Source organism: Coptis chinensis, chromosome 5, assembly GCF_015680905.1.
Source record: "Coptis chinensis isolate HL-2020 chromosome 5, ASM1568090v1, whole genome shotgun sequence".
Taxonomy (NCBI): Eukaryota; Viridiplantae; Streptophyta; class Magnoliopsida; order Ranunculales; family Ranunculaceae; genus Coptis; species Coptis chinensis.
The window spans coordinates 95,244,810-95,270,973 of NC_141460.1; the positions used below are offsets into that span (position 1 = coordinate 95,244,810).

A 26,164-nucleotide genomic window follows, 5' to 3' on the forward strand; every position below is an offset into this window, starting at 1 on the left:
GATAAAACCAATAACACTTTTAGTAGTATTGAGTAGGGGTGGGAATTTGGCCCTAACGACCCTAACCCGGCCCTGACCGACCCGACCCTAAGCCCTATAAAGCCCTCACAACTAAAGCCCTCACAGAGTTTAGGGCCGGGCCGGCCCGGCCCTAATGCCTTCTAGGGCAGGGCTAGGGCTAAGATTCTAAAACATAGGCCCGACCCTAACCAAGCCCTAACCAAGCCCTAACCGGCCTTGTTTCACACTTTCACTATAAATACACATACCATAATTGTCCAACTCTTTGTTAAATATTTTCAATTAAAATAACATTGTTCTTTGTAATTTATCACTTACACCCAATGGTACTTCCAATAACTTGTCTTATATAACAAAAACTTGTCAACTTAACTGCCATGAAGAACAATGAGCACTAGCCTAATAAAAAATAAGACTTTATTCCTTTGATCATCAAGTCAAAGTCCATAACTTATTATTCTCAATTTCTTTTCTCACTTATTTTTTATAAATTATATTTTTATTCACATCCAAGCCAAGTCTAAAACTAAAGATTTCCTTCCACACCATTAAAGCAAAATACAGAGCAGATATTTGTAACATAGAAACCAAAAAACAACCTTTGTCAGAAAAATGACATTTGTAATCTCAAACCTTTCTCCATCACTTGTTCAAAAGCCAATATTTTCATTTCCATATACAAAGCTTGAATCACTTTTAAATTAGAATAAATGTAATATTATATTTGTTTGAATCTATTATAGAAATAATTTATGATATTACAAATAGTTTAACAACTTCCATGACCCTTAACCAAAACTATTATGTTTTTTCTTTATATCTATTACTTCTTCCTTTAAAATGATAATATAATTATTTGTCTATGTATTTCAATTTAAAATGTAATTTTAGTGAGGTTTGAGTACAAGGAAGAACAAATTCCGAACTCTCGATGTACTTCAGTTCATTAGATTGTGGATGTGCATTTTAAATTTTTGGACTTATACAAGATTATTACTAGATTAGTTGGACTTTGAGTTTGTAGATTATTGTACATTTTTGTAATATAAATGAGTTTTAAAACCTGATGTAGTAAAAAAAAAAAATATATAGCCCGCCCTAAAGCCTTTTAAAGAGGGCTTAGGGTAGGGTAAGGGCTTGAGGTTTAGACTTGTGACCCGGCCCTATGCTGACTTTAGAGTCGGGCCGACCCGGCTCTAATATTTGAAAGGCTTTAAATGTTTAGGGCCGGGCTAACCCGACCCGGCCCATTGCCCACCCCTAGTATTGAGCATTGTAATATATACATAAATTTCTTTGCTCACTGCACAAAGTTGATTGTAGTTTCAATGACAATGTCGAACTATACACACTCACCATGTGCAAATGGTTGCCATCTTCTTTGATATAAATTTCAGATTGTTGTCGCCGGTCTACTGTTGCACAACTCCCTATATTAGGAAAAAAATGCCCGACTCGAGAAAAATTGCAAAGACATGCATGATTGGAACAGAAGAGGAAAAATTTACCTTGAGCTAGCCCGCCAATTAGTTATGTGCTTTAGTCAAACACCTATATATGAGGCAGATTACTAAGTATGATTGAGTATTACACAAATTCAAGCTGGAGACATTTATTGTACAATAAAATGGAAATGAATGAAAAAATGTATATTTAGATTGGCTTGAGAATACCTTTAACAGAAAAGCTTATATATCAAAATGATTGAACGCTATCCAAAGTCTATATTCATTTCCATATTTGTATCACGTTCACAAACACTAAACTTTAAAAGGATGATTAATTAAAAATGGTAATATTAAAGAAAAGCTAATAGAAAAAGAACCGAAAAAATTAAAAAGGAGGACTAACTTACTACTTGATGTCGTCTCTTTCGTGAAGAACCGGTGTGCAATTCATAAATTTGACACAATCTGAGTATTAAATTCAATTCAAACAGAAATAAAAAACAATATATGTGTTGCCTAAATATGAAAACGGAAAAATTACAACATCTGAAAGAGAAGAAGAGAAAAGACAAACCTGGCGAATGATCGAGTTCTAGAGAACTAAGGGTTTTGAAGGGAACGGGGGTTTATTTTTTTTTTCCAATTCGTTGATTGTGAAGACCAAAAGATTTATCTTTGTTCAGTTTTCATAATTAAGACTGGTAATTAATACCTAATCCACCTTTAGAGAGAAGTAACTGCCTTAATGGCGAAAGTGATAACCAAGGGTTTGCACACGAAGGGTTTTCACAATTAAGACATTTAATTAATTCCTAATCCAACGTGGCGGCACGGTGACCCTCGATTTATATCCCTGAAATTGAATCCCAACCGCGAGTCAGAAACCGAGCTGTTTTGTTAAGTTGATTTAATATAAATCAAATTTGTCTTTTCACGTGTTAAGAAAAAAGGAAAACAAAACTACACCATTATTTCATTGTATGTACGCAGGGGCTATTTTAGTAATTAACAAACAAAAAAGAAACAAAACCCCACCCCAATATCAAACACCCCAAACTCTCTCAAAATCAAACAAACAAAGGATTGTCTCAAATCTAAAAAAGATCAAGAGCAAATGTTGGAATTAAAAAGGAGAAGTGTATTTTCGAGTGTGTTTCGATTAGAAGACTTCAGGTTTCAAGGTTGCTAAAACAAAGGTAATAATTTTCACTTGATTTCATCTGTTTCAAGTTTCAAATCTGCTATGAATAAAATTGGTTCATGAATATCCACATTAATGACCTATTTATTATATATATATTAATATGTTAACAGTATGGGGTCTGGGAAGATCCATCTGAAGAAGTGGTGTGATTGAAGATTGGAATCATTCTCCATTGCAAAATAATTTCTTCCCAGAATCTCACTCGAGTCGTCATTCGATTATCATCAGTAATTTCTTTAATCATATTTTGCTCTTTGTGTTAATTCAATAGTTTATTAATATTTGATTTCATATTTCAGAACTTTTTGAACTAGATAGTTTGGGGCTTGGTGGAGACCTAAAGCAAAACAGGTGGTATGACAAAGAACAAAAATTTGTAATTTTACCGCACTTTATACAAACAGTTTACTGTTAGTTGCGTTGAGTTCATTAAAAAATTAGACCGAATTTTTTTTAATGATTTAGTTATGTCGTGTGCAAGTTATCAGCAACCTCACATTTGCACGAAAGTATTATGGAACGGGAACTGTTGTCGCTATAAATGTCTAAGGGAATGTATGAGCAGGCGAAATGCATCTACAAATGCTAGAGATGTCATTGAATGTCAACATACTATATATTTTTGTTGAGACTGAACTCATCAATGTCTACCCTGTGGGCATAATGTGCTAACAAAAGTCTAAATACATTTAATAAATAAATCATGTTGTTTTCTTTTCCACCATATTATAAGTGGTATGCTATTGTGATCTTCTGAGAATCACATAGTTAATAAAAATGTCATATAGATTTCCTTGAGAAAATTTGTTTTTCTTATGCCCGTGTTTAAATAGAAAATATATGTACTTGCAAGGGGGCAACCCATAAGCTATGTCTATAAAATAGAGTCGTCTTTTTTGTTTGATTTATCTAGATGTTCAAAATAGTGGAGGGTGTGCACTCTTATTTCAGACTCTATGGAATTTCTATTGAATGTAATTTTCCTCATACTCTTTTGACTGGTATATTCTTTTTTTGGTGGTCCATAGCATCTGATTGGTATATTGGTAAATTAAATTTAGATTCTCTTCACGTGCTATTGTTTTTTATTGCACTAATTGAAAACCATGCAATATAATGTATCTTGAGTAGTAATGTATTTCAATTAGTTATTCAAAAATCTTCACTGCTCCTGCCTTATAATTCTAATCAATATACACATTGATTTGAATTATTTGGTGATAAACTTCAATTGTAGCAAGCCTACTAATACTAATACTTTGGAATTTCATCTTACTGATAGTTTTTACAGGTGGAGACACGCAAGTATTGAAGCGCTACCTTGATGGGACAAAGGCACAACACATATGATGCAGTCCCTAACGGAGATTGTACAGGTTAGAAAATATATTGGAATTTACTCGTTTTCTTAATTAGAGTTGCTGCAAGTACTGTAGTTGGCCAATAACATTCTAGATTTGTTTTATCTAACTTCTAAGCTTTATCAAGTTAAAATAATATGGCTTACGGCTATGTATTTCTATAGCTGCATACGAACAATACTACTAATGTCCATGGGATGTACTTTTGAGTTGCTAACCCTCTCCAAAAGACTGATGATATCGCCTTGGTTGATAAGAATTTCCTTCACCTTTACTTTTTTGTTTGTTTGTTTGGTTTGTTACATTAGGTTGGAAACAAATCATATAGAGAATGTGCAAGTGAAAAGACCCCATCCATATCCAGTGAGTGCGTTGGATCAAGGGAAACTTATTTCAATTGCAAAAGAGATCAGATATGTTTCTTTCCATTCCTTTCAGTTCATATATTTCTTCATATTTTACACATTATTTCGAGTGCGATGTATTTCGTTCACGTTGTTAATAGGCATGTATAAAGTCATGAAAATGCAAGATTGAAACACGAATGACATTATTTCTTTATTTATAACAATTAGTTGTAATAGTGCTAAGTCGAAGTCAGTGAAAATGCAAGGTTTCTTGGGATATTTTTCGATGTCATGGATGTTTTTTTTTTCCCAAACACGTTAGAATATTTCATTAACACGTGTCCGTTAGTTAGACGAATAGTGTTATATGTAGAGAGACTTGTATTTGATTATAATCAAAAGTTAAAAGCTGAAATATTGTCAGTAATGTTATACTCATAGTAGAGTGAAGTGGCCGAGACATACAACTGGAAATTTACATATACATTAAGAATGTTAGTTGTTTAATAAAGGACACTATCTTGAAGGATACCTTTTATGTTTGATCGAAACTTTTGCAAACTCTTATTTCAAGTTGCAAAATGGTACAAGTTCAATTTTTCTGCTGCTTCAAATTCATTGAAGGTTGTACTAATGCCAACCCATCTAGCTTCAAATTCAATTGATTTTTCTTTGTTCTGATTTAGTTGTATTCCTTTTTGTTTATACATCCAAATGTACCTAACACTAATCACTAATGATGTGGTGTTCCAAATTTGAGGTGTCAATGACTCTTGCAAAGAGTGTTGCGAAGGATTATATGGACTTGGTGTTCAAAGTCCTCACTGGACTTCCTATTGTACTGATGAAAATAACAATAAAAAATCAAAAGGTAAGTATGTTGGGTTGTGTCTCCAGGTAACTACGTAAATTATTTGTCACTAATGCTTACAGTTTGCTCTCAGAATTCTTCTCATGGTTTTATGATTTCATCATTTTTTTGGGCGAAAATGTTTCATTTCTTCCATTCACTCTTACAGCGAAAAGGGTGTACCAGCCAAGACCTTTACTCCAGTTCTAGGTGATTTGTTGGGATTTTTATGCTGGTGTTAGTCGAGTGACTTTTTGATGAGTGATATTGTGATGTTATTAGTTTTGAATTTTGAACAGGTCATAGCTTAAGTATAATATATTTGACAAAGACTTTGCACAGTATAATAACTGACTTAGAGCAGTAAGTTAATTTGTTAAATGATGCAGCCCATTTTCATTGAATATTTGTTTGGTGAAGTAGCCCATTAATATAGAAAGTTAAGACATGGTGAAATCTCACGAATATTTTATTCATGGTCAATATAGATATATTTTTAATTTGTAAATTTTCAACATAGTTATATGGGGTTTTAGCGGGGGGGGGGGGTGGGTTGGGACATATATAATTACTAGCTTGTAGTCCCGTGCATACGCACCGGCACTTTTGAAAACATTTAGATTTTTTTAGAAAAATGAGACCATTGTTTTAGTCGCTAACCCGTTTTAATTTTATAACAAATTTTTAATTAAGTTTTAAAAACCTATTTTTTCAATTGAGAGAGAGATTTTGTTTTAATAGGATAAGAATTCCCGCTTTAATTAGAATTGCTAAAATTTGTTTTAATAGGAGAATAATTTCTGTTATAAAAGGAGAGGAATTCCCATTGTAAAAAAGGATTTTCGCTTTTCAAATAGGAGAGAAATTTATGTTTTAATAGGAGATGATGTGGAATTTTAATAGAGCTCGAAAAATATCCTTGTAGGAGCTTTAATATTAAGACTAGCTTGTAAGCCCGCGCATACGCACCGGCTCTTTTGAAAATATTTAGATTTTTTTTAGAAAATTGGGACTACCGTTTTAGTTGCTAACTCGGTTTAATTTTATAATAAATTGTTTTAAATAAAGTTTTCATTAAGTTTTAAAAACCCATTTTTTCAATTGGGAGAGAGATCATGTTTTAATAGGAGAATAATTCTCGTTTTAATTAGATATGTTAGATTTTTCCTTTACAATAAGGAAGAAATCCCTATTTTAATAGGAGAATGATCCCCGCTTTAATTAGAAGTGTTAGAATTTCCGTTAAATAAGAGAGAAATTATGGTTTTAATAAGAGATGATGTGGAATTTTAATGGAGCTTGAAAAATACCCTTGTGGGAGCTTTAATATTAAGATACTAACTTGTAGGCCCGTGCATACGCACCGGCTCTTTTGAAAATATTTAGATTTTTTTTAAAAAATTGGAACTACCGTTTTAGTTCCTAACCCATTTTAATTTTCTAACAAATAGTTTTAATTAAGTTTTAAAAACCCATTTTTTTCAATTGGGAGAGAGATCATGTTTTAATAGGAGAATAATTTCCGTTTTAATTAGATATGTTAGATTTTTCATTTTCAATAGGGGAGGAATTCCCATTTTAATAGGAGAATGATTACCGTTTTAATTAGAAGTGTTAAAATTTGTTTTAATAGGAGATAAATTCCCGTTGTAAAAAATTATTCCCGTTTTTCAAATAAGAAAGAAATTTCCGTTTTAATAGGAGATGACGTGGAAGTTTAATAGAGCACGAAAAATACCTCTTGTGAGAGCTTTAATATCAAGATATATAAAATATGGGCAGTCTTTTACTTTTACATTTCTATTTTGTAGTCAACACATTTGGAAACATGCAAAGCAGAGACCCCATTGTCCCTAACGTAATGACGTCCAGGCTATGAAGATAAAATTCCTAACTAAATTTAACAAGCCTGGCCATAAGACAGGTTGATTAGCTAGTGATTTATAGATTTTGGTCCTGCCACTTATGCCAACCAACTCAAATGGAATTTCCCAAGCACACTTTCGGTTTTTTAATTTATTTTCTAAAATAACCAGTTCATTATAAGACGAGAATTGCTAGGTGTCATGCCCATTTAAGGTGGTGGGACGGTCGTGATATGGTATGTGACAAAATTAAGTGAAAGGAAAATGACTAGTTACTTCATTTAAAATTAAAATAATAAACTTAATACACTCTCTTTTATTTTTTCTCGCAAACCAGAGAATGTAAACTGCTCACCTGATGTTCATGGGAAAAACAATACTCACCATCCACATCCACAAAGAAAATATTTAGATTTTTTTTAGAAAATTGGAACTACCATTTTAATTAGTTGTTAACCCGTTTTAATTTTCTAACAAATTGTTTTAATTAAGTTTTAAAAACCCGTTTTTTTCAATTGGGAGAGAGATCATGTTTTAATATGAGAATAATTCTCGTTTTAATTAGATATGTTAGATTTTCCATTTTCAATAGGAAAGGAATTCCCATTTTAATAGGAGAATGATTATCGCTTTAATTAGAAATGCTAAAATTTGTTTTAATAGGAGATGAATTCTCGTTATAATAGGAGAATAATTCTCGTTGTAAAAAAGGATTCTCATTTTTCAAATAAGATAGAAATTTCCATTTTAATAGGAGATGACATGGAATTTTAATAGAGCTCAAAAAATACCCCTTGTGGGAGCTTTAATATTAAGACTAGATTATAGGCCCGTGCATACACACCAATTTTTTTTTTTAAATATTTAGATTTTTTTTTAGAAAATTGAGACTACTGTTTTAGTCGCTAACCCTTTTTAATTTTCTAACAAATTGTTTTAATTAAGTTTTAAAAACCTGTTTTTTTCAATTGGGAGAGAGATCATATTTTAATAGGAGAATAATTCTCGTTTTAATTAGATATGTTAGATTGTCCCTTTTCAATAGGAGAGAAATTCCCATTTTAATAGGAGAATGATTCCCATTTTAATTAAAAGTGTTGGAATTTGTTTTAATAGGAGAAGAATTCCCGTTGTAAAAAAAGATTCTCGTTTTTCAATCGACTCTTTTGAAAACATTTAGATTTTTTTTTAGAAAATTGGGACTACCGTTTTAGTCGCTAACATGTTTTAATTTTATGATAAATGGTTTTAAGTGAATTTTTAATTAAATTTTAAAAACCCATTTTTTCAATTGGAAGAGAGATCATGATTTAATAAGGAGAATAATTCTCATTTTAATTAGATATGTTAGATTTTTTTCTTTTCAATAGGAGAGAAATTATCATTTTAATAGAATAATGATTCCCGCTTTAATTAGAAGTGTTAGAATTTGTTTTAATAGGAGAGGAATTCCCGTTATAATAGGAGATAAAAAAAAAAAAAAAAAAAAAATCTCGTTTTCAAATAAGAGAAATTTCCGTTTTAATAGGAGATGATGTGGAATTTTAATAGAATTTCGAAAAACACCTCTTGTGGAAGCTTTACTATTAAGATATAAATGTAGCTAGGCCCATGCATACGCAGCAGCTATTTTGAAAACTTGTTCAACAATCATAACTATACGTATATAAATTTTCTAACAAATCGTGATTTCTTTTTTCATCGCTAACCAGTTTTAATTTCATAACAAATTGTTTTAATTAAGTTTTTAAAACCCGTCTTTTAATTGGGAGAGAGATCCCGTTTTAATAGTTGATTTAATTTAAAAGTGTGATTCCATTTTAATAAGAGAAGAATTATCATTTTTATTAGATATGCTAGATTTTTTTTCTTTTCAATATGGGAGAATATTCCATTTTAATATGAGAAGGAATCTTGTTTTAATCAGAAGTGATAGAATTTTTTTTTTCCAATAGAGGAAGAATTTCCGTTTTAATAGGAGATGATGATGTGGGGCTCGAAAAATACCCCTTATGGGAGCTTTAGTATTAATATATAGATATAGAAGATATGGGCAGTCTTTTACTTTTACATTTCTATTTTGCAGTCAACACATTTGGAAACATGCAAAGCAGAGACCCCGTTGTTGTCCCTAACGTAATGACGTCCAAGCTATGAAGATAAAATTCCTAACTAAATTTAACAAGCCTGGCCATAAGACAAGTTGATTAGCTAGTGATTCATAGATATTGGTCCTGCCACTTATGCCAACCAACTCAAATGGAATTTCCCAAGCACACTATCGGTTTTTTAATTTATTTTCTAAAATAACTAGTTCATTATTAGACGAGAATTGCTAGGTGTCATGCCCATTTAAGGTGGTGGGACGGTCGTGACTTGCTATGTGACAAAATTAAGTGAAAGGAAAGTGAATTGACTAGTTACTTCATTTAAAATTATAAAATGATAAACTTAAGTGAAAATCTAGGGTGTATAGGGTGTACCCATACGCAGGCCTCTCAGCCACTCATATAGGCAGAGACTCGTGTGTATTGCAAGGCAAAAGTACTATGAACGGCTAGATGTTTTGTGCACACGTATAACAAGGTGCGCCCTAGACGTCTTCTAAACTTAATACACTCTCTTTTCTTTTTTCTCGCAAACCAGAGAATGTAAACTGCTCACCTGATGTTCATGGAAAGACAATACTCACTATCAACATCCACAAAGAAATAATAACTCAATGAAAATTCAAAACCACTATATAAACAACAACTTATTTCATGGTCAGTCACTCAGTCTATTATGTGTATATTAAAATGAAGAATCTTGAATAATTAATTAAACCCAAACAAAATTATTCAAGATTTAATTAATTATTTCTTCGTCAAATTTAATTCATATTTGACTCTTTTTTACGTGGTCCAAATTTATTGTTGAGTACATGACATCCCCAGCACTTCTCCGTCGACACACATACCAAATCCATACAACCGCTTCCACCTAGTCATAACTCCCCACCTTTTTGACAGCAAGTAAAAGTAGTTACCACTTACGGAAGAGAAGTACCTAATTCCTTTCCAAAAAAATAAAAAAAAAAATGAAAAAACGAGAGCTGGCCACGTGTAACCGAACATTTTATTTAGGGCTGTCTTAAGAAAGAGGGAACAAATCTTTTTAAAAAAAAAAAATCCCAATCCTGAAAATGGGACCTATAAAAGAAAACGAACCAACTTCTTCTTCAACATCAGATCTGATGAAAGAGAAAAACGAAGAAAAAGAGAGTTCTGGTGATGAATCTGTAGCGGTTGTGGTAGTTAATGGTCGTAATTCAACTTCTTCTCCTCCTACTACTTGTTCATCTTCATCATCTTCAAATGATGAATTAGAGAAGAAAAAGAAAAGTGGAGTAGTTGATGCTAGTTCAGGTTAGTTTAATTAAATGTTCAATTTTATGATAATGAATTGGTATTACTTTGAAGTGAAGATGATTTGTTGTTATGATTTTATGATGAAGGGAATGTAGAAAAGAGTTTGTCTAGAGCGAAAACATTACCTGGAGAGACATCAGGTTCTGAGAAAGTAGAGTTCACCTTAAAAGAGCTTAAATTGGATAGATCAAATACCGATAGACGACGTAAACAGAGTAATATACTTGGTGAACAGACTGCACAGATTTTTGACGACAAAATGTCTGTTCGTAAGAAGGTAATGCAATGTTTTCTAACACATTATTGATTTTCTAAGAAGTAAATTAATAAATGTTTGGAATTTTGAGAAATTTATACTTATCTAAAGATAATGTCATTAAGTGTTTCAGATTTTTGCTACTGTTGTTTTCTGTTATATGTTGATTTGGTGTTCTTTTGACGAATGGCAAGTCAAGTGAGTTTTATTTGAGTATCTACCTGTAGCCGTGGAACAGTCTTTCTATGAACTGCTAATTGTGGTCATTTATCCATTTCTGAGCATGCCTTTCATTGAATTCTTAGTAGTGCATTATAGTTTGCAGCTTAAAATGTTGAACCGGATAGCTACTGTGAAAAATGATGGAACTGTAGAATTTGAAGTTCCAGGGGATGTTAAAGACGGTGGTCTTGATTTTGGGACTGATGACGTGTGTAGCACGGCTGGTGATGAAGAAGAACATCTTGACCCAACAGACTTTCAATACATACCACCGCTGCAGATAGTAATTCTTATTGTTGGAACACGAGGAGATGTACAACCATTTATTGCCATTGGTAAACGGTTACAGGTTGGGAGCCTTTTTACGAGTTTTTTTTTTTCATTGATTGAATTCACTATCAGTCACATGTTATATGATTCAAGTCCTTGTGTCGTAGATGAGGTTATCCTTATTTTACTAGATGTCTACATCAAAATGCAGGATTATGGTCATCGTGTCAGATTAGCAACTCATGCGAACTTCAAAGATTTCGTCTTAACTGCTGGGTTGGAATTTTATCCTTTAGGAGGAGATCCAAAAGTTCTTGCCGAATGTATGTGACTTCTTGCTTCTAACACAAAAACACACAACAGACAAAAGTTATATATATATATATATATATATATGGAAATGAAGACTTATTTTGTACAGAATAAACAATCTTCTCTAAATCCACTTCAATATAAATTTGAATTTAGTGAGCATTGTCGTCTTTGTCACAGCTTAGATATTTTAAAGCATCGTGCAACTATTACTCTCCATTGAGCGTAAACAAATTGATGTCTTTCTTCATTGCTATTTGTTTTAGTTGGTATTATGTAGGGTTTGAATATTTACACCGTTTACTCTGTTGGGTCTGATTCAATATTTGTAGAAATGAATTTGTAGTAATTATAGCAATCACTAATAGTCTAAAAGAAAACCAATGTCAACAGTGAAGTAAAAGGTTGAGGTTGAGCAAAACCTGTATCCCACATTGAATTTTGAAAACCAACCCAATTACAGACTCAAACAATCATACATTGTGAGAGTTTATATCAAAATGTGGGGCATGAATTACCATATAACACTTTGCTTCTTCTTTTTTCCTTTTTCATCTTGTACAGACATGGTTAAGAATAAAGGGTTCTTGCCATCAGGACCTTCAGAAATACCCATTCAAAGAAAGCAAATGAAGGAAATTATTTTCTCTTTGCTTCCAGCCTGCAAGGAACCTGATTTGGATTCTGGTATTCCATTTAAAGTTGAAGCTATAATTGCGAACCCCCCAGCATATGGTTGGTTTCATTATCCCTTTTAGATTTTCTTTGCAAACCAATTTGTATCATTCTCTTTTCTGCTATTTGAATAGTTGAATTTCTGAATTTTGAGATTATCGTGGTCAAATATCTCGGATGCTTTTATAGGTAAATGAGTGGCAATGTAACATGATATTCTCGAGTGAATTTTACTTTATTTTTTTGGTCATTAACATACTATTTTGGAAGGTAATGTGGATCTTAGGCTCATAGCAAACTTCAAATTTGGAGCATATACTAGTAAATTTGCAAAATTGTGTGCTGTAATTCTTGGAACAAGATTTTTTGGGTGAAATCTTGGAATAAGATTAAGTTAAGTTACATTGACACGGATATGAAGTATCTGACACGGCATAATATCTTTAATTGAGGTATATTACATGCAATATGTGTCCGCGTGTGGCCGACACGGACACGTGGATGCGTATCTGACCAGGATTATTTTTGAATATGGCATGTCCATGTAACATAGAGATGAACTTATTAAAACCAACACAAAGCATATATCTGTTGCATAAAAATGTGTTTCTTCTCTGCTGTAAGTGGCACTTAGGATGTATGACAAAGTACCTTTTGAAGTGTAGTTTAGGACATGGATGGACCAACCATATTGATTAGAGATGGATCATGTTCATTTAGTCTTGTTATCTTGGGAAGATGCATCAAAACCTTTTCATAAACATTTTTTACGGTGATTAATATTTTCTATGTTTGATGGATTTCTCTGAAATTAGTTTATGTGATTTATGTTTATCACAGTCAATTTCTAACATAGACAAGTGTTGTTCAGGACATGTTCATGTTGCGGAGGCTCTAAAAGTACCCCTTCACGTGTTCTTCACTATGCCATGGACGTAAGTCTTGCTGTGTAGTATAAACCATCAGTTGCCTCTGTGAAATTCTGGAAACTTTTTATTTTAAATTTCCCTCCTGATGTATGTATTTACCCAGGACATGTTATTTTTACTTCCAATTTAAATGAATATGATATGTATGATTTGCATTACAGGCCAACTAGTGAATTCCCACATCCTCTGTCCCGTGTCAAGCAACCAGCTGGATATAGAGTGAGTGGATTTATTTATCACTTTGTATATGTTGTTTTATTGGCTTGGAGGTTCATATATGATACTATCTTTTTTACACTTAGTTTTGTGACAAAAAATGTCGCAGCTATCATATCAAATTGTTGATTCAATGATTTGGCTTGGAATACGTGACATGATAAACGACTTCAGGAAGAAAAAGCTGAAGCTACGACCTGTTACATATTTAAGTGGTGCCCAAGGATCTTCTTCAGACGTGCCTTATGGATATATTTGGAGCCCTCACCTTGTTCCGAAACCAAAAGGTCTGGATTTCAAAACTTTTTACAGTTTATCTTAAACAATCAGATTGTGTAGCCGAAACTGATATTTTGTTTTTGTAGCTACATCATGTGATTTGTTCAGACCAGATGATTCTTTTGCTACCAATTGAATTAATTTCTCTATGTTTAGATAAGTATTGCTATATTTAGGCATAGTTGTGTACTGCTTGTGTCTTGTACAAGTATCTTATGAGGAAAAGTCGTGTGTTTAGACTTTCATTTTTCTGTTTGAAAGTTTAAGCATTAAGTATTATGGCTTGTTTGATTTTTGGCGCTTTAAAACCCCAGTCTCAGCAAAGTTTGCAAGATTTTGTTTGATTTCATTTCTGCTGTACCTGGGAGGACCTTTCTTCTCTCACTTTGTACCTGACAAATTTGATGGAGTCCACATTACTAACCTCAAATCTGAATGTCTGTTTTTTACTCCGTTCTCTTAATTGTTTATGGATTCTGAAGGAACTTCTTTTAAGGATTTCCTTGAGGGAATATCCATCCAATTTAACAATCAATCAACTTTAAAATTTGGAGTCTCTGTCTCTGTCTCTCCCTATTCTTGCTTGAACATGAGCTCGGGAATATTAAGTGAAGGCCCTCCTTGGTAGAGATTTTCTCACCACTTAGAGCATGGACAAATCAGCTTTTCTAAAACTGCAGACCACATATTATTCTTAGAGTTGAGTTTGTGAAGATAGCCCGATAGGTCATAGTAGATTCTTTCGGTTTAGTGCTACCAGTTGTTATTCAAGAAGATATTTTTTTCACCTGATGATGAACCCTTCATGTGTGTTACCCGAGGGTTTATCACTCAATTTGGATTGATATGATGATTTTTCTGCTCTTGTTTCCTTAGTTATTTGTTACCAAAAACACATGTTTGCTACTTGCAAGATCTTACATCTTGAAGCATTTGTCTAATGTATGTGTGTTCTACTTCATCTGCAGATTGGGGACCTAAGATCGATGTGGTTGGATTTTGTTTCCTTGATCTTGCATCAAATTATGTACCTCCAGAACCTTTAGTGAAGTGGCTTGAGGCTGGTCAAAAGCCTATATATATTGGATTTGGTAGCCTTGTAAGTTTCTAACCGTGTTAATTGCCTCTAGACAATGTATTCACTTTGGCGTTTTTATAGCTTTTGGAAGATATTTGGGAACGCAACAAGATTAAGTTTGCTTCTTAAATACTAAAGTTGTCTGCGATCATTGGACCAGATAATTAACATGTTACAAAATCTAATCATACAGTGAATGTTGAATAAGTGTTCTATACCACGGTATCCACGAAACTTCTGTGCTACCTATCCTACATTCTCATTGTTTCCAAATGCTGAATTACATGTGAAATATATCATAAAATTTGAGGGAGTTGTTACTACAGTTGAGTTCAGAACGTGTCAGCATCGTAATAAGCCTTACCTGAAATCTGGACTGTTACATTAAAGAATTTATGTATTTTATAAATTTTGAGGGAGTTGTTCCCACAGTTGAGTTCAGAACTTGCCAGCATTGTAATAAACCTCACCTTAAATATGGTCTATGATATTAAAGAATTACCTCACGTCAACTTTTTGTGGCTTTTCACTGTTGAAATGGAGAAGTGATTTGGCAGAGGCTGATTTACTTGTGTAGCAATGAATATTATATTAGTATATATATTACCATTCTCTTAAAATCATTCATTGTTTCTTGAAGCCTGTCCAAGATCCAGAGAAAATGACACAAATCATTGTGGAAGCATTGGAAATCACTGGACAGAGAGGCATCATAAATAAAGGATGGGGTGGGCTTGGAAACTGTAAGTTTGTAATTCCTGTTTTGGAACCAAAGTTTCTATTTGCTAATTGATCTTTAGCTTTATGTATCGGTTCACTTTCTTGTCTGAAGGTGTGTATTTTTGCATACTCATCTGAGATGTTTTTTTTACAGTGGCCGAACCCAAGGATTTTGTGTATCTACTTGACAACTGCCCCCACGATTGGCTCTTTTTACAATGCACGGCAGTTGTAAGACTTGGATCTACTTTTTTATTTTATTTTATTTTTGTTTTGTTTTATATATATATTATTTGATTGCCAATCAAATATATATATAAGCCTGTTTATATATATGAGATCAATAATATTTGATTCTGTTTTGATGCTTTGATGCTGGCGGGGTTCGACCCCCAGACCTATGGTATCATCACCCAAAGATTTTACCGACTTTGCTAGGCGGCACTTGCTATTTTTGTTTTTATCATGTCATCTATTGAGGCATAAAGCAGCATTATGACCTAAAGATGATACTAAAGGATCATGTCACTCAATTCAACTGCCTATTCCTGCTTGATTTAACTTTTCTCACCAAGATTTTCAAATGCAAGATCAATGATGAAATTAAACAGTTCAAGAAAAATATGCATTGATGCTATTCCCTTTGGTGGGTCTGAAAGTTAAAATAAGTGTATATATTCAAAAGGTATCCCAATTGTCACAGGGCATGGCATGATTTCCAATGTAGTCAATTTAGGTATTTTACACGGTTACTGGCTATTCCTGCAACATCTTGTTGTACTTTACAATGCTGAGCCGTATACAGTTAGTGATTTTGAAATTAAGTCTTCATGTGGATGCTCTTCCATAATTTAATTTGGTGTACTTGAGACTCAGATTGAGAAGCTTGCAACTGTAAGTTGGTAGTGTTTTGTACCAACACTTCTCACTTTCTCAGGCTCTTTCGGTTCTGTGCATCTCTGAGATATAATTAGAATAGTTTATAATATTCTTAATTATTTTCTTAGTTATGTACTCGTATTTAGGCATTAAACACTTGGTAGTTTAGAAATGGAGGAAACGGCCAATTTGCTAATCACCTTAAACCTTGTCATATACTTTGATATCTTGTGTTGAAACAATCGAATATCCCAAAGACCTAATAAAAGAAATAAATACCTGGTCATTTTTCTGCATATGTAAATTCCGTGAATTTTTTTTCATCAGGTGCATCATGGGGGTGCTGGTACAACAGCTGCTGGTCTTAAAGCTGCGGTAATCATTTGTTAAGTTTTCCCTACAAAACAATATTCTGATTTTCCTGCCCCTTATGTCTGACCTTTTCTTTTCTGCCTTCTGGTCGATGTGCAGTGTCCTACAACCATTGTGCCTTTCTTTGGTGACCAACCTTTCTGGGGTGAGCGAGTTCATGCTAGAGGAGTAGGCCCAGCCCCAATTCCAGTTGATCAATTCTCACTTCAGAAGCTGGTTGTTGCAATAAAGTTCATGCTAGATCCAAAGGTAATCTATATCCACGAAAAGTTGTTTCTGATCGGAGATTTAAACTTCAATATACTCAATCTTCAATCTAAAGCAATATGTATACCTATGCATGGGTTGCTTCCATTTGTTAAAATCATTTTTCATTTAGACCAGACTATTTATGTGTGGAGAGATTTTTCTTTTTTGTTATCATAGTCGATATGATATGGCGTTGTGTGATACCATCTTTGTTTATGTGCAAATGATATCGAACATGGTTTGCACTAGCATATTCATAAGTTTATTGGGAATTGGGAATATGCGTAGTTCTGTCTGAAAACTGAGAAGATAGACTGAACTTGAATGATTTAAAAAAGCATAAGGTGTCACTCATAAAGCTCCAAAATCAGTCTGCTAGTGCCATGTGATGGTCTCTGGGGACTAGTTGAAAAAAAATAGTATAGTTTTTCCTTTCATGATTTCAGAGTTAGTTTTAGTAATTCCATAGATAGTTTCTGTGGACTTGCTCTATATACTCATTGACTGATTCTCATAATGTATAGAACCTCATTGAGGAAAAAATAGCACATGAACTTCCATGTTGTCAATACAGGTAAAGGAGAGTGCGGTTGAACTAGCCAAGGCCATGGAGTCTGAGGATGGAGTGACAGGAGCTGTCAAAGCCTTCTTTAAACATCTCCCTCGCAAGAAGCCTTCATCTGAACCACCACCAGTGCCATCAGGTTTCCTTCAACCATGCTTGGGATCTGTAAAAAGATGTTTTGGTTGCTCCTGATTGCCAGGTCAAGCTTCTTTGTTTTTTGTATCTTTCAAATATATTTCAACATGTTGTTTATTACTTTTATTGTGTATTCTTGTTCGATAATAACCTTCTAATGATGTAATTGCCCCCAAAGTTTTATGAAAATAGATCCCCTCTCGAGGTTCTTACATGTCCTGAGACTATGGAATTTTTAATCTTATTTACAGTTTACTTTTTTTTTGTGCATGTGTGATCGATGGGGATGTAATGCAGTAAGTTTAGGGAGTTGTAGTGTGCCACAACTTAAAATGCTGTGCTTGCGGCATTCTTTTGTGGAGTCACTAGCAGAAAATCATGCCATAGAGATAATGTGTAAGACTTGATCATGTTGTGAAAATGTCTTAAACTGTAGCAAGATATTTTGGGATTGACACCCATGTCCAATATTGTTTTGATGATGCCTATGTCAGTATGTATTTAGGAATTTAGGATTATGTTTGCAAATAACAAATCTTGCCTATTGGAGTTGGTAGATTTGAAGCAAGAGTTAGCCCGTGACGGGTCTATGATGGATTGGACTAAGGATGACCACTGTCCAGTTAGAAAAGAAAGTTAGGGTCCAAATTCAATCTTGATTCTGTTTATTTTTTGAATGCTGTTTGATTTATTGAATGCTAGTGGTGGCCGATTTGCTTGGAGAATATTTTCCTGCGGTTAATTTCCCAAACTGACATGTTGTCTCCTGGAGAGAGAAGAGAAGGGAAAAGAAAATAAAAAAAAATGACTAGTGTATTTACTATTTTGTGGTAGTGACGTAGAGTACTATGGCGACTTTAGTTTGAACGTGTTCCAAAACTGGACTCTGAATAACAATAACATTCCTTTAGATGCAAAGTATTATGAGAGCAGTCTGACAATTAATGCGAGCAGACTTGAGGCAAAGTAATTGAGTGGATTAATTGGCAACTGACGGTTTTGGTTTGAAAGACTATTGATTTCATGATATGCAAGTGCTTCAAAGGATAATTATAACTCAATGCACGAAATTCTGCCGTCAAAGCTGGGTTGTTATATTTTTTCGAGTTACATTGTTAAATTCATTTGAGGGAATAGAATAACTGGCTTGCCACTGTAAAACGTGATGTACAACACTGCAATAAGTGATGGAGAGGGGAAAGTTGATGCCAGAAAAGAGTTTATGGTAGCTATTTTGATTTTAGAATTATGCATAAATATGTCCTTCAAGATGGTATGGATGCCGAGCAGAATGCTTTTTACGTCAAGGGATTTGAGTGGATTCATTGGGAAAGCCATGTACTTAATGATGGACAGATAAATCTCCTGAATTTTAACTGGTGGAGAAATGGAGAATCCATTTTTTTGAACATACATTAAAGGGTGTTAGCACTAGTAGATCATTCGGATGTAATTATTTTTTTTGGAAAATAATTCGTATCTGTTAAAGTGTTAACCAACATTTAAGTAATATTATTATCTAGCCTGTATTTCGTGTTCTCATAAAGGTGTCTACTCTTAAGATTCACTAATTCATTTTTATGGTCTCGAATGAATATTATTAATAATAAGTAATTGGGTGATACGCTCATACACCCCTGTTTTTCAAACCAATATTATACAGACTAAATTTAAGATAAATTATCCATAAATCTAATTATTTGTTTTGGTATTTTAGACAATACAAACCTTCCATGGTGCAACTTTATTTTGTTTTTAGAACAGGATAGTTACGGATGTTAGGATACAGTCCTCACTCTAGTGACCAACACTACATAGGCTTTATTATACTTCGACACAAGAAAACTGAGACGGTTATTGGCATCGAGATGAGCATGGTGGCCAATAAGGGAACAATTGTGTGGGCTATCTTGTGGGCGCTCCTTGATCATAATTTGCATCTTCAACTGTCGTGCCTGGAAAAATTTAAGAAACCAGTTACTGGGGTAGGCAAATCTCGTTTGAAAGAGAAGATAAAAGCATACACTTGGGGGACCTCATTATGGGTAGAAAGCCTAAAACAGCACTGATGTGTGCCATTTGTATGGTTGAAGACTTGTAAGATGTGTCTGTAAATAGTTGTAACGTTTGTCTTGAAAGATGATGGATACTACCTATAGCCAGTATGTAGGCATGGAGTTCAGTGCATGACTAAGAAAAGTAAGAGAAATGACAAAGTGCATGGGTTGGCGGTGGTGAAGACAGAGGGAGGCAGAGAAAGTGAAACAGTAGCCAAAGCCCCATAACTCTGAAGACAGGTGCAGAAGAAAGGGCAGAGATAGCTATTGCATGCATGCAGAGAAGCTGAGCTGAATAATAAGTCTAACCAACCACTCAGTACAAGTGGGGGTTCTCTCTCTCCCTTGTTGTTTCTTTCCTCTAGAGCAACTCCAAATGTCCACTGACAAATAAGTGGTTGCAAAATCCCTCCCTACCCCAAAAATAAAACCTAAAATTAAAAAATATAAAAAGTTAATTTAAAATGTAAAAATTAAACTGAAATTCTACGTGTCCAGATCGCAAACTGCGATCAGACACTACATGCAAATCTGCTTGCCTCATTAAAAGAGGCAAGCGACAGTTCAAGTGTGACACCAATATCCCTGTGACACGTTAACGCCATGCCCGCCTATGCCTCTGAGGCTCTCGGACTGGACATTGCTCTGAGTAAGCAATCGGAAAGAGCCACGATTCACGCAATTATGTATCCTATCTTTAAAGAGGCGTCCGACATTCGCAATGCCATCATGGCCACGCGTTATTATGGGCTGCCGTATATGGCACTCGTCATTCGGCTGCCATATATGGCACTCATTGCTCAAATTGTCCATGATTACCGCAACTGTGCTCCTTTTTATGCCTAACGGTCGACATTCCAAACACCGGTTCCACAAAATTATCTACACACAAAACCAAGTTGTGCCCTGTATGGGAACTCTTAATACTGTTTGCACCAAATCATTTATTTTTACCTACATTATTCTGGCCATAGATCCGATCACGAAGCATATCTTGTACTCAAAGATTCCCTGTTAGTGCTTGCAAACTATAAATGTTTTTAAATTTAAATGAATTGATATAATTAATGTAGGAAGCAAAGTAAGGAAGATGGTAAGAAAGAAAGTAAAACGCCTGCAAATGTCAGACACATAGGTAGATAGGGAAAAAAAAAAGGATACCATTTTCAATCTGTTCCCACCAATCACTCCCCTTCTCTTTGCATGCAAAAACGTCTTTCCCTTTCTTATCTTACCTTACATCTATCTCATCTGTTCCCAATTCCCAAAACCTCATTCATCCCCACTTTGGCCAACTCCTTTTCATTATTACAAGTACACTCTTCACATCTCCCACTCTGTTAATTCCTGTAACACTTGCTTCTTTTTAAACTCTTTCCTTTTCTTTTACACAAGATTCAGAAATAGTTTAGTACTCTAGTTTGGGTAGTTCTTCTTCTTTTTTCTTTCTTCTACAAGGTTTTGTCCTTTGGGTTTCATACCAAATATCTCAAAATCAAGGAAAATATCTTTTGTACTTTTTGTTTTTTTTGCCATTATTAGTTAGTTTTCTCGTTTTTTGGGTTCTAACAATTATTTACCTGTTTGCAGAAATGGGAGATGAAGACAGGTCTGAGCAAGAACAATTAGAAGAAGAGATGCAGGCTACTCAAGGTAAACGAAATATGGAACAACAAATGGATACAAGGGTCTTTCCTTGTTTGTTTTGTTCAAGAAAGTTTTACAGCTCTCAAGCCTTGGGTGGTCATCAGAATGCACACAAGAAGGAAAGAACAGCAGTGAGAAAGGCACAACGCGCTTCAGAACACAGGCTGTGTAGCATAGCCTCATCTCCAGCAATACCACAACTTGTTTTTCCTCTAACTCATCAACAACTTAGATCTTACAACCCTTCTATTTGCTTAAATGCACATGCAGCTAATATTGGTCATCATTTCACTCCTGTCCAGAACTACTCTGATCACTTTGGATCAAATGGTGGGACAAGGTTTGATTATGGTATCTATGGTGGTAGCTCTAGTGTTCCTGCCGTTGTAGGTGGTTGTGCTAATTCTTGGTACAGAACTGGCTTGAATGAGCAGGGTTATCCATGGCAAAGGAGCTACAGATGCAATGGTTATGCTGGAGAATCTTCAAATGCTTCAATGAATATGAATCAGAGTCTAGAAATCAATGGTGACAAGAACAATGAAGAGAAGCTTGACCTGTCTTTGCATTTATAACAAAACCAGGTGTTCATTCTCAGAGGAGGGAGAGCAATAATATGAGGGTGAAACTGAGTAATAGTATAATATACGTCTCTATATATATGTAGTAAGTTTTCTGTCTTTTTGGTTAGTTTCTTTTCTACCATCCTAGAATATGTAACTACATGCAATAAATAAATGGAGTACTCAATCCTCTTGAAGTTGAGTTTGAAGAACATGCAAGAAGCCTATTCAATATCCTCTTTTCTTTATTTTATAGAATTGTTGATTTGTTTAGGGAAAAAATTGATACATCATTTATCTCCAGTGAATGCTTGGTGATGCCAATAAAGATGCAAATGGCCTTGGGTGAGCAGAGTTCTTGATGTGGTGGTCCACTGACACCCCTTTACTGTCTGATCCATCAGTCCATCACTACTTGGGATGTCTGTGGTTGATCTTCAAATTCTTTTTCTAAGATTCTATTATGATCTTGTAGACCACAAAGTTAGGCATGTCCAAAGTCCAAACTAGAATAAGAGATTCTCTTTCTAAGAAAAACAGCTTACAAATTACGCAATTCCAAATGCCGCCGCCTAATTAAATTTGGTACATGTTACGTTGTGCGAGTACCATTTTACATGTGTGGAGAGCCATATTTTGATACTTGGTGAAGTGAAACAGAAACTAGCAACTATGGCTCAAATCGACACTCCTAATGAACGTGCTAGTATTCATCCTTCAGCAATGGTTGGATTACACCTTACATTATGTTAGAGGGATTATTGACAACGATAGTCATTTCGAATTTCGATCCAAGGTTGGAACCAGGGGATGCTAGCAGTTAAAGGATGCAAACTGCGAAAAGTCTTCGAAAAATGTTACTACTACACTGCACCTCTAAAGTTAGATTCCTGGTTCATCCCTACTTGGATCCGCTCTGATAAATCAATTTGATTATGTTTCCTAGCCATCAAGCATTCAAGTAAATACCGTGATGATTCCTTCAGAAGATCAGACGAGTCTCTTAAATATAAAGATACTACATTTAAGGTGTCTGGGGTGGGGGTTCTTTGTTTAATCAAATATAGAAGCTAACCCAGGACCACATACAGCATGCCCCCTTTATTAGTTAAGTCTAGAAGACAGAACAAGGTGGTCCTTAACTATGTGCTACGGTACTAGTGAGTACCTGCACAAGAATCTGGTCACGCAATGTCCGAATTGAAAGACCCTGTAGCCGAAAGAGAAGCTCTACTACAAATAAGTTGCATCAGTTTTACCACAGGCAAATTCCAATGTGGTTGTTAGGAAATTGGAATGTGGATTGAAAGCTCTACACAAAAAAGTAGTGGGCTCTCACCACTTGAATACCGCCGAGGCCTTCTGACATAAACCCCCACCATGGAGGACGGCCAGCGGTACCTAAGGTTGGTGACATTATCGGGCTAGGGTGTGTCCTCTAGGCTTGGATGCGTATCAAACCTATCAATGGCAAAATGAAAAATCGAAAATCTTTTATTAGTACCTGGTCTCTTTTCAGGGAAAGAATTTTACATTATGAAAAATACATAGCTTCCAAAATCCAAAGTACGCTCTTGTTTTAGCTCATTTAATTACGTTTAGTTAATTGGCTTCCCCTTTTCCCTTAGCTTTGCCGCAGCTTCTTTCAAGGCCTCTTTCCGCTTCTTGCTAGCAAGAACTTTTGCCAGAACACCAGTTACATTAGGGTCTTGTTTCTCTTTAGGAGGGGGTGGTGGAGGTCTTTTTTGAGCTGCATTTGCATTTTGGTCACTCGCATTTATGCCCATTGCAACACCAACCAAGCCCCACATAAATGTCCTGCACAAATTAATCTCAAATGTCTTTAAAAATTTGGATGATGTGGTATCATATAGTAATAGTACAAAATAATAATGTTAGTATCCAGTATCCACGTTATTAAACTGAATTGTTAAGTCTGTTTAGGTTGCTCTCTGCCTCTCTTGATGTCCTGCATTGCAATTTTGCAATACACCGTAGGGTGTTGGTATTAGACCCCCAGACCGGGTGTGTGTGCAGTCTCTATCGTAATTCATATATCCAATAATTGCAAACTATCTCAATTTTCAGAAACTTGGTGGTTCAAACAAAGTAGGACGTTGAATGTTAATTTGTGTGCTTTGCTACGAGGCATAGGTTATTGTAAACTTACTGTGCATGCACAAAAGGAGAACTATGAGATGATTGCATCTTTTTGGTGTATCTTTCATATGGTAAAAGACGATAATCAATTCTTTTCATGAACAATGGGAAATGCACTAACCTTCGGTCAATAGGTTCAGCGAACGAATTTTGAGCTCGTGCCTGACTAAGGCCATGCTGGTGATCACTAGTAGAATGCTGTTGAAACCCGAAATGTGGCAGTACTGGAGTAGTCTTCTTCTTAGCTGTTGCTAATAGTGTTGATGGAACGGATGGTGGTGGTGTTAACAAATTAGCCATGGCCACTGGCTTTAGAAAATTTCTTGAATTCAATTGAAAAAACGTTCGACCCTTCATGTCTATTGACTATCGATAGACAAAACAATGAGAGGATAGGATTTGGAGCAGCAGGGGAGTAACGTTACATTTTATTGGCTGGTTCCAGATAAGGTGCCATCAGTTATGTGCATGGGACCTCAGTAAATTGGACAGCATAATAGCATATATTATTTATACTCGGAATATTATTATCACAAAATAACTGAACTGGATATACGCTGCTCTGCCTGCTATCTGTATTTGCCCATGCTCATGGGATTTCTAACTCGTTAACATCATTGAATTGTCATGAAACTCCTTCTAATGTTTTGTGTGTTGGTCCACCAAAAATGACTTTCTACCATCGCTAACGAAGTTACAACTTGCAGGGACTATTCCACGACAGGCCATTGCTAAATACGAGATGCAAGCTACCAAAGTCAATGACACCTTTGGCCATTGCTGTAAAAATTAATATTTGAAGTTTATGATCAGACTTATAATTGCCAAATAATAAAGTCTGTATTTTTTAAATAAAAAAAACACACTACAATTTAGTACAATTTAGGGGTGATAATGCGTACCCGATTATCCGAAACTGAATATTCCGGTTCTGAGTCTTAAAAAGTTAGACCCATTTAAAATGGGTCATTAAAAACCGAATCGATAAATAACTGAAATTGTTGAACCAAATGGTAAAAAACCCGTGGGTACCCGAACCGAAATCGGAACCGATTATTATGATTTCAATATTTAAAATTTAGTATTATATTACATTTAAGATAATCAAACTCATATATTATAATATAAAATATATTTTTTACGTGTAAAAGTCTATTAAATATATATAACATAATAGTAAATATGTATTGTTAAATGTATATTTTATAACTATACGTTAAACAAGTGTATCATAGATGTTAATAATAATGTCAACGTGTATATAATGAATTAACTAATACATTTTATATTTATTAATTTATAAATGTGTATATTTAAATAGAATATACATGCTTGATATATAGTGTTCATGTTAAAAATTAGTGATGAAATGTAATTGTAAAGACGATGTATCTTCGCATGTTCGATTTAAAATGTGAGTTAATACACGTGTACAAATATATGTGTATGCACGTAAAATATATCAAGGTAACAAATATATGTGATTGCGTGTGTACACGATCAAGTTAATACAAGAAAACAAATATATATGTATGCACGTAAAAAAAAATCAAAATTATAAAGTTAGATATTTGATTATTTTAATTTCTATATCAAAGGTTTAAATTATCATATGAACTGTAAATGTTTTAACATATATAATTAATACGTATTCATAAATTGATGTAAATATGATTGTTGATACATCACTAATTATATATAAAATATTATCATGTAGGAGAATAAAAAAATAAAAATAAAAATAAATTTTAGTGTTTAAATGATTGAAATTATTTAATAATCATAATAAATAATAAATACCCGAATTAGAACCGAAACCGATAAATATCCGTGGGTTTTTATAGTTTTGGGTTGGGTTCTATAATTCTCATACTAAAACTGTTGAGAACCGAAGCCGATAAAACCGTAAATAATAAAATCCAAACCGAAACCACTAAAACCCGACCCATTGGCACCCCTACTATAATTTGAACAAAATATTACCTTTTAAACTTATAATGCAACAAAATATGACTAAATTTTTTCGTATTATATTTGTATAAAAGACGAATTATATATTGGTAATTTTTTTCGT

General features: G+C 34.2%; 2 protein-coding genes and 1 long non-coding RNA gene across 12 annotated transcripts; 2 read left to right on the forward strand and 1 right to left on the reverse strand.

The window, feature by feature from the left end:
- The first annotated feature begins 2,457 nt into the window (after positions 1–2,457).
- LOC147500420 (uncharacterized) lies at positions 2,458–5,598 on the forward strand. 10 transcript variants are annotated; one of them, XR_015196339.1, is made up of 5 exons: positions 2,458–2,665; positions 2,784–2,900; positions 2,973–3,027; positions 3,956–4,049; positions 4,343–5,598. It is a non-coding gene; the product is annotated as an uncharacterized LOC147500420 (long non-coding RNA). The 10 variants fall into 10 exon arrangements; XR_015196342.1 differs by having other exon boundaries at positions 2,973–3,024; positions 3,965–4,049; XR_015196343.1 differs by having other exon boundaries at positions 2,988–3,027.
- Positions 5,599–10,187: 4,589 nt separating this feature from the next.
- Positions 10,188–17,877, forward strand: SGT (UDP-Glycosyltransferase superfamily protein). Its single transcript, XM_086562058.1, has 14 exons — positions 10,188–10,503; positions 10,593–10,783; positions 11,088–11,333; positions 11,466–11,577; positions 12,131–12,301; positions 13,113–13,176; positions 13,332–13,389; positions 13,496–13,673; positions 14,634–14,764; positions 15,384–15,486; positions 15,618–15,694; positions 16,670–16,717; positions 16,814–16,963; positions 17,538–17,877. Exons 1-14 carry the CDS (start codon positions 10,281–10,283, stop codon positions 17,718–17,720), a joined length of 1,935 nt encoding a protein of 644 aa, XP_086418184.1. The 5' UTR covers positions 10,188–10,280; the 3' UTR covers positions 17,721–17,877.
- A 5,521-nt stretch (positions 17,878–23,398) lies between these two features.
- LOC147500422 (uncharacterized) lies at positions 23,399–24,527 on the reverse strand. The gene is made up of 2 exons (XM_086562059.1): positions 24,212–24,527; positions 23,399–23,748 (listed from the first exon to the last, which is right to left on the reverse strand). Exons 1-2 carry the CDS (start codon positions 24,445–24,447, stop codon positions 23,529–23,531), a joined length of 456 nt encoding a protein of 151 aa, XP_086418185.1. The 5' UTR covers positions 24,448–24,527; the 3' UTR covers positions 23,399–23,528.
- Positions 24,528–26,164: the final 1,637 nt, after the last annotated feature.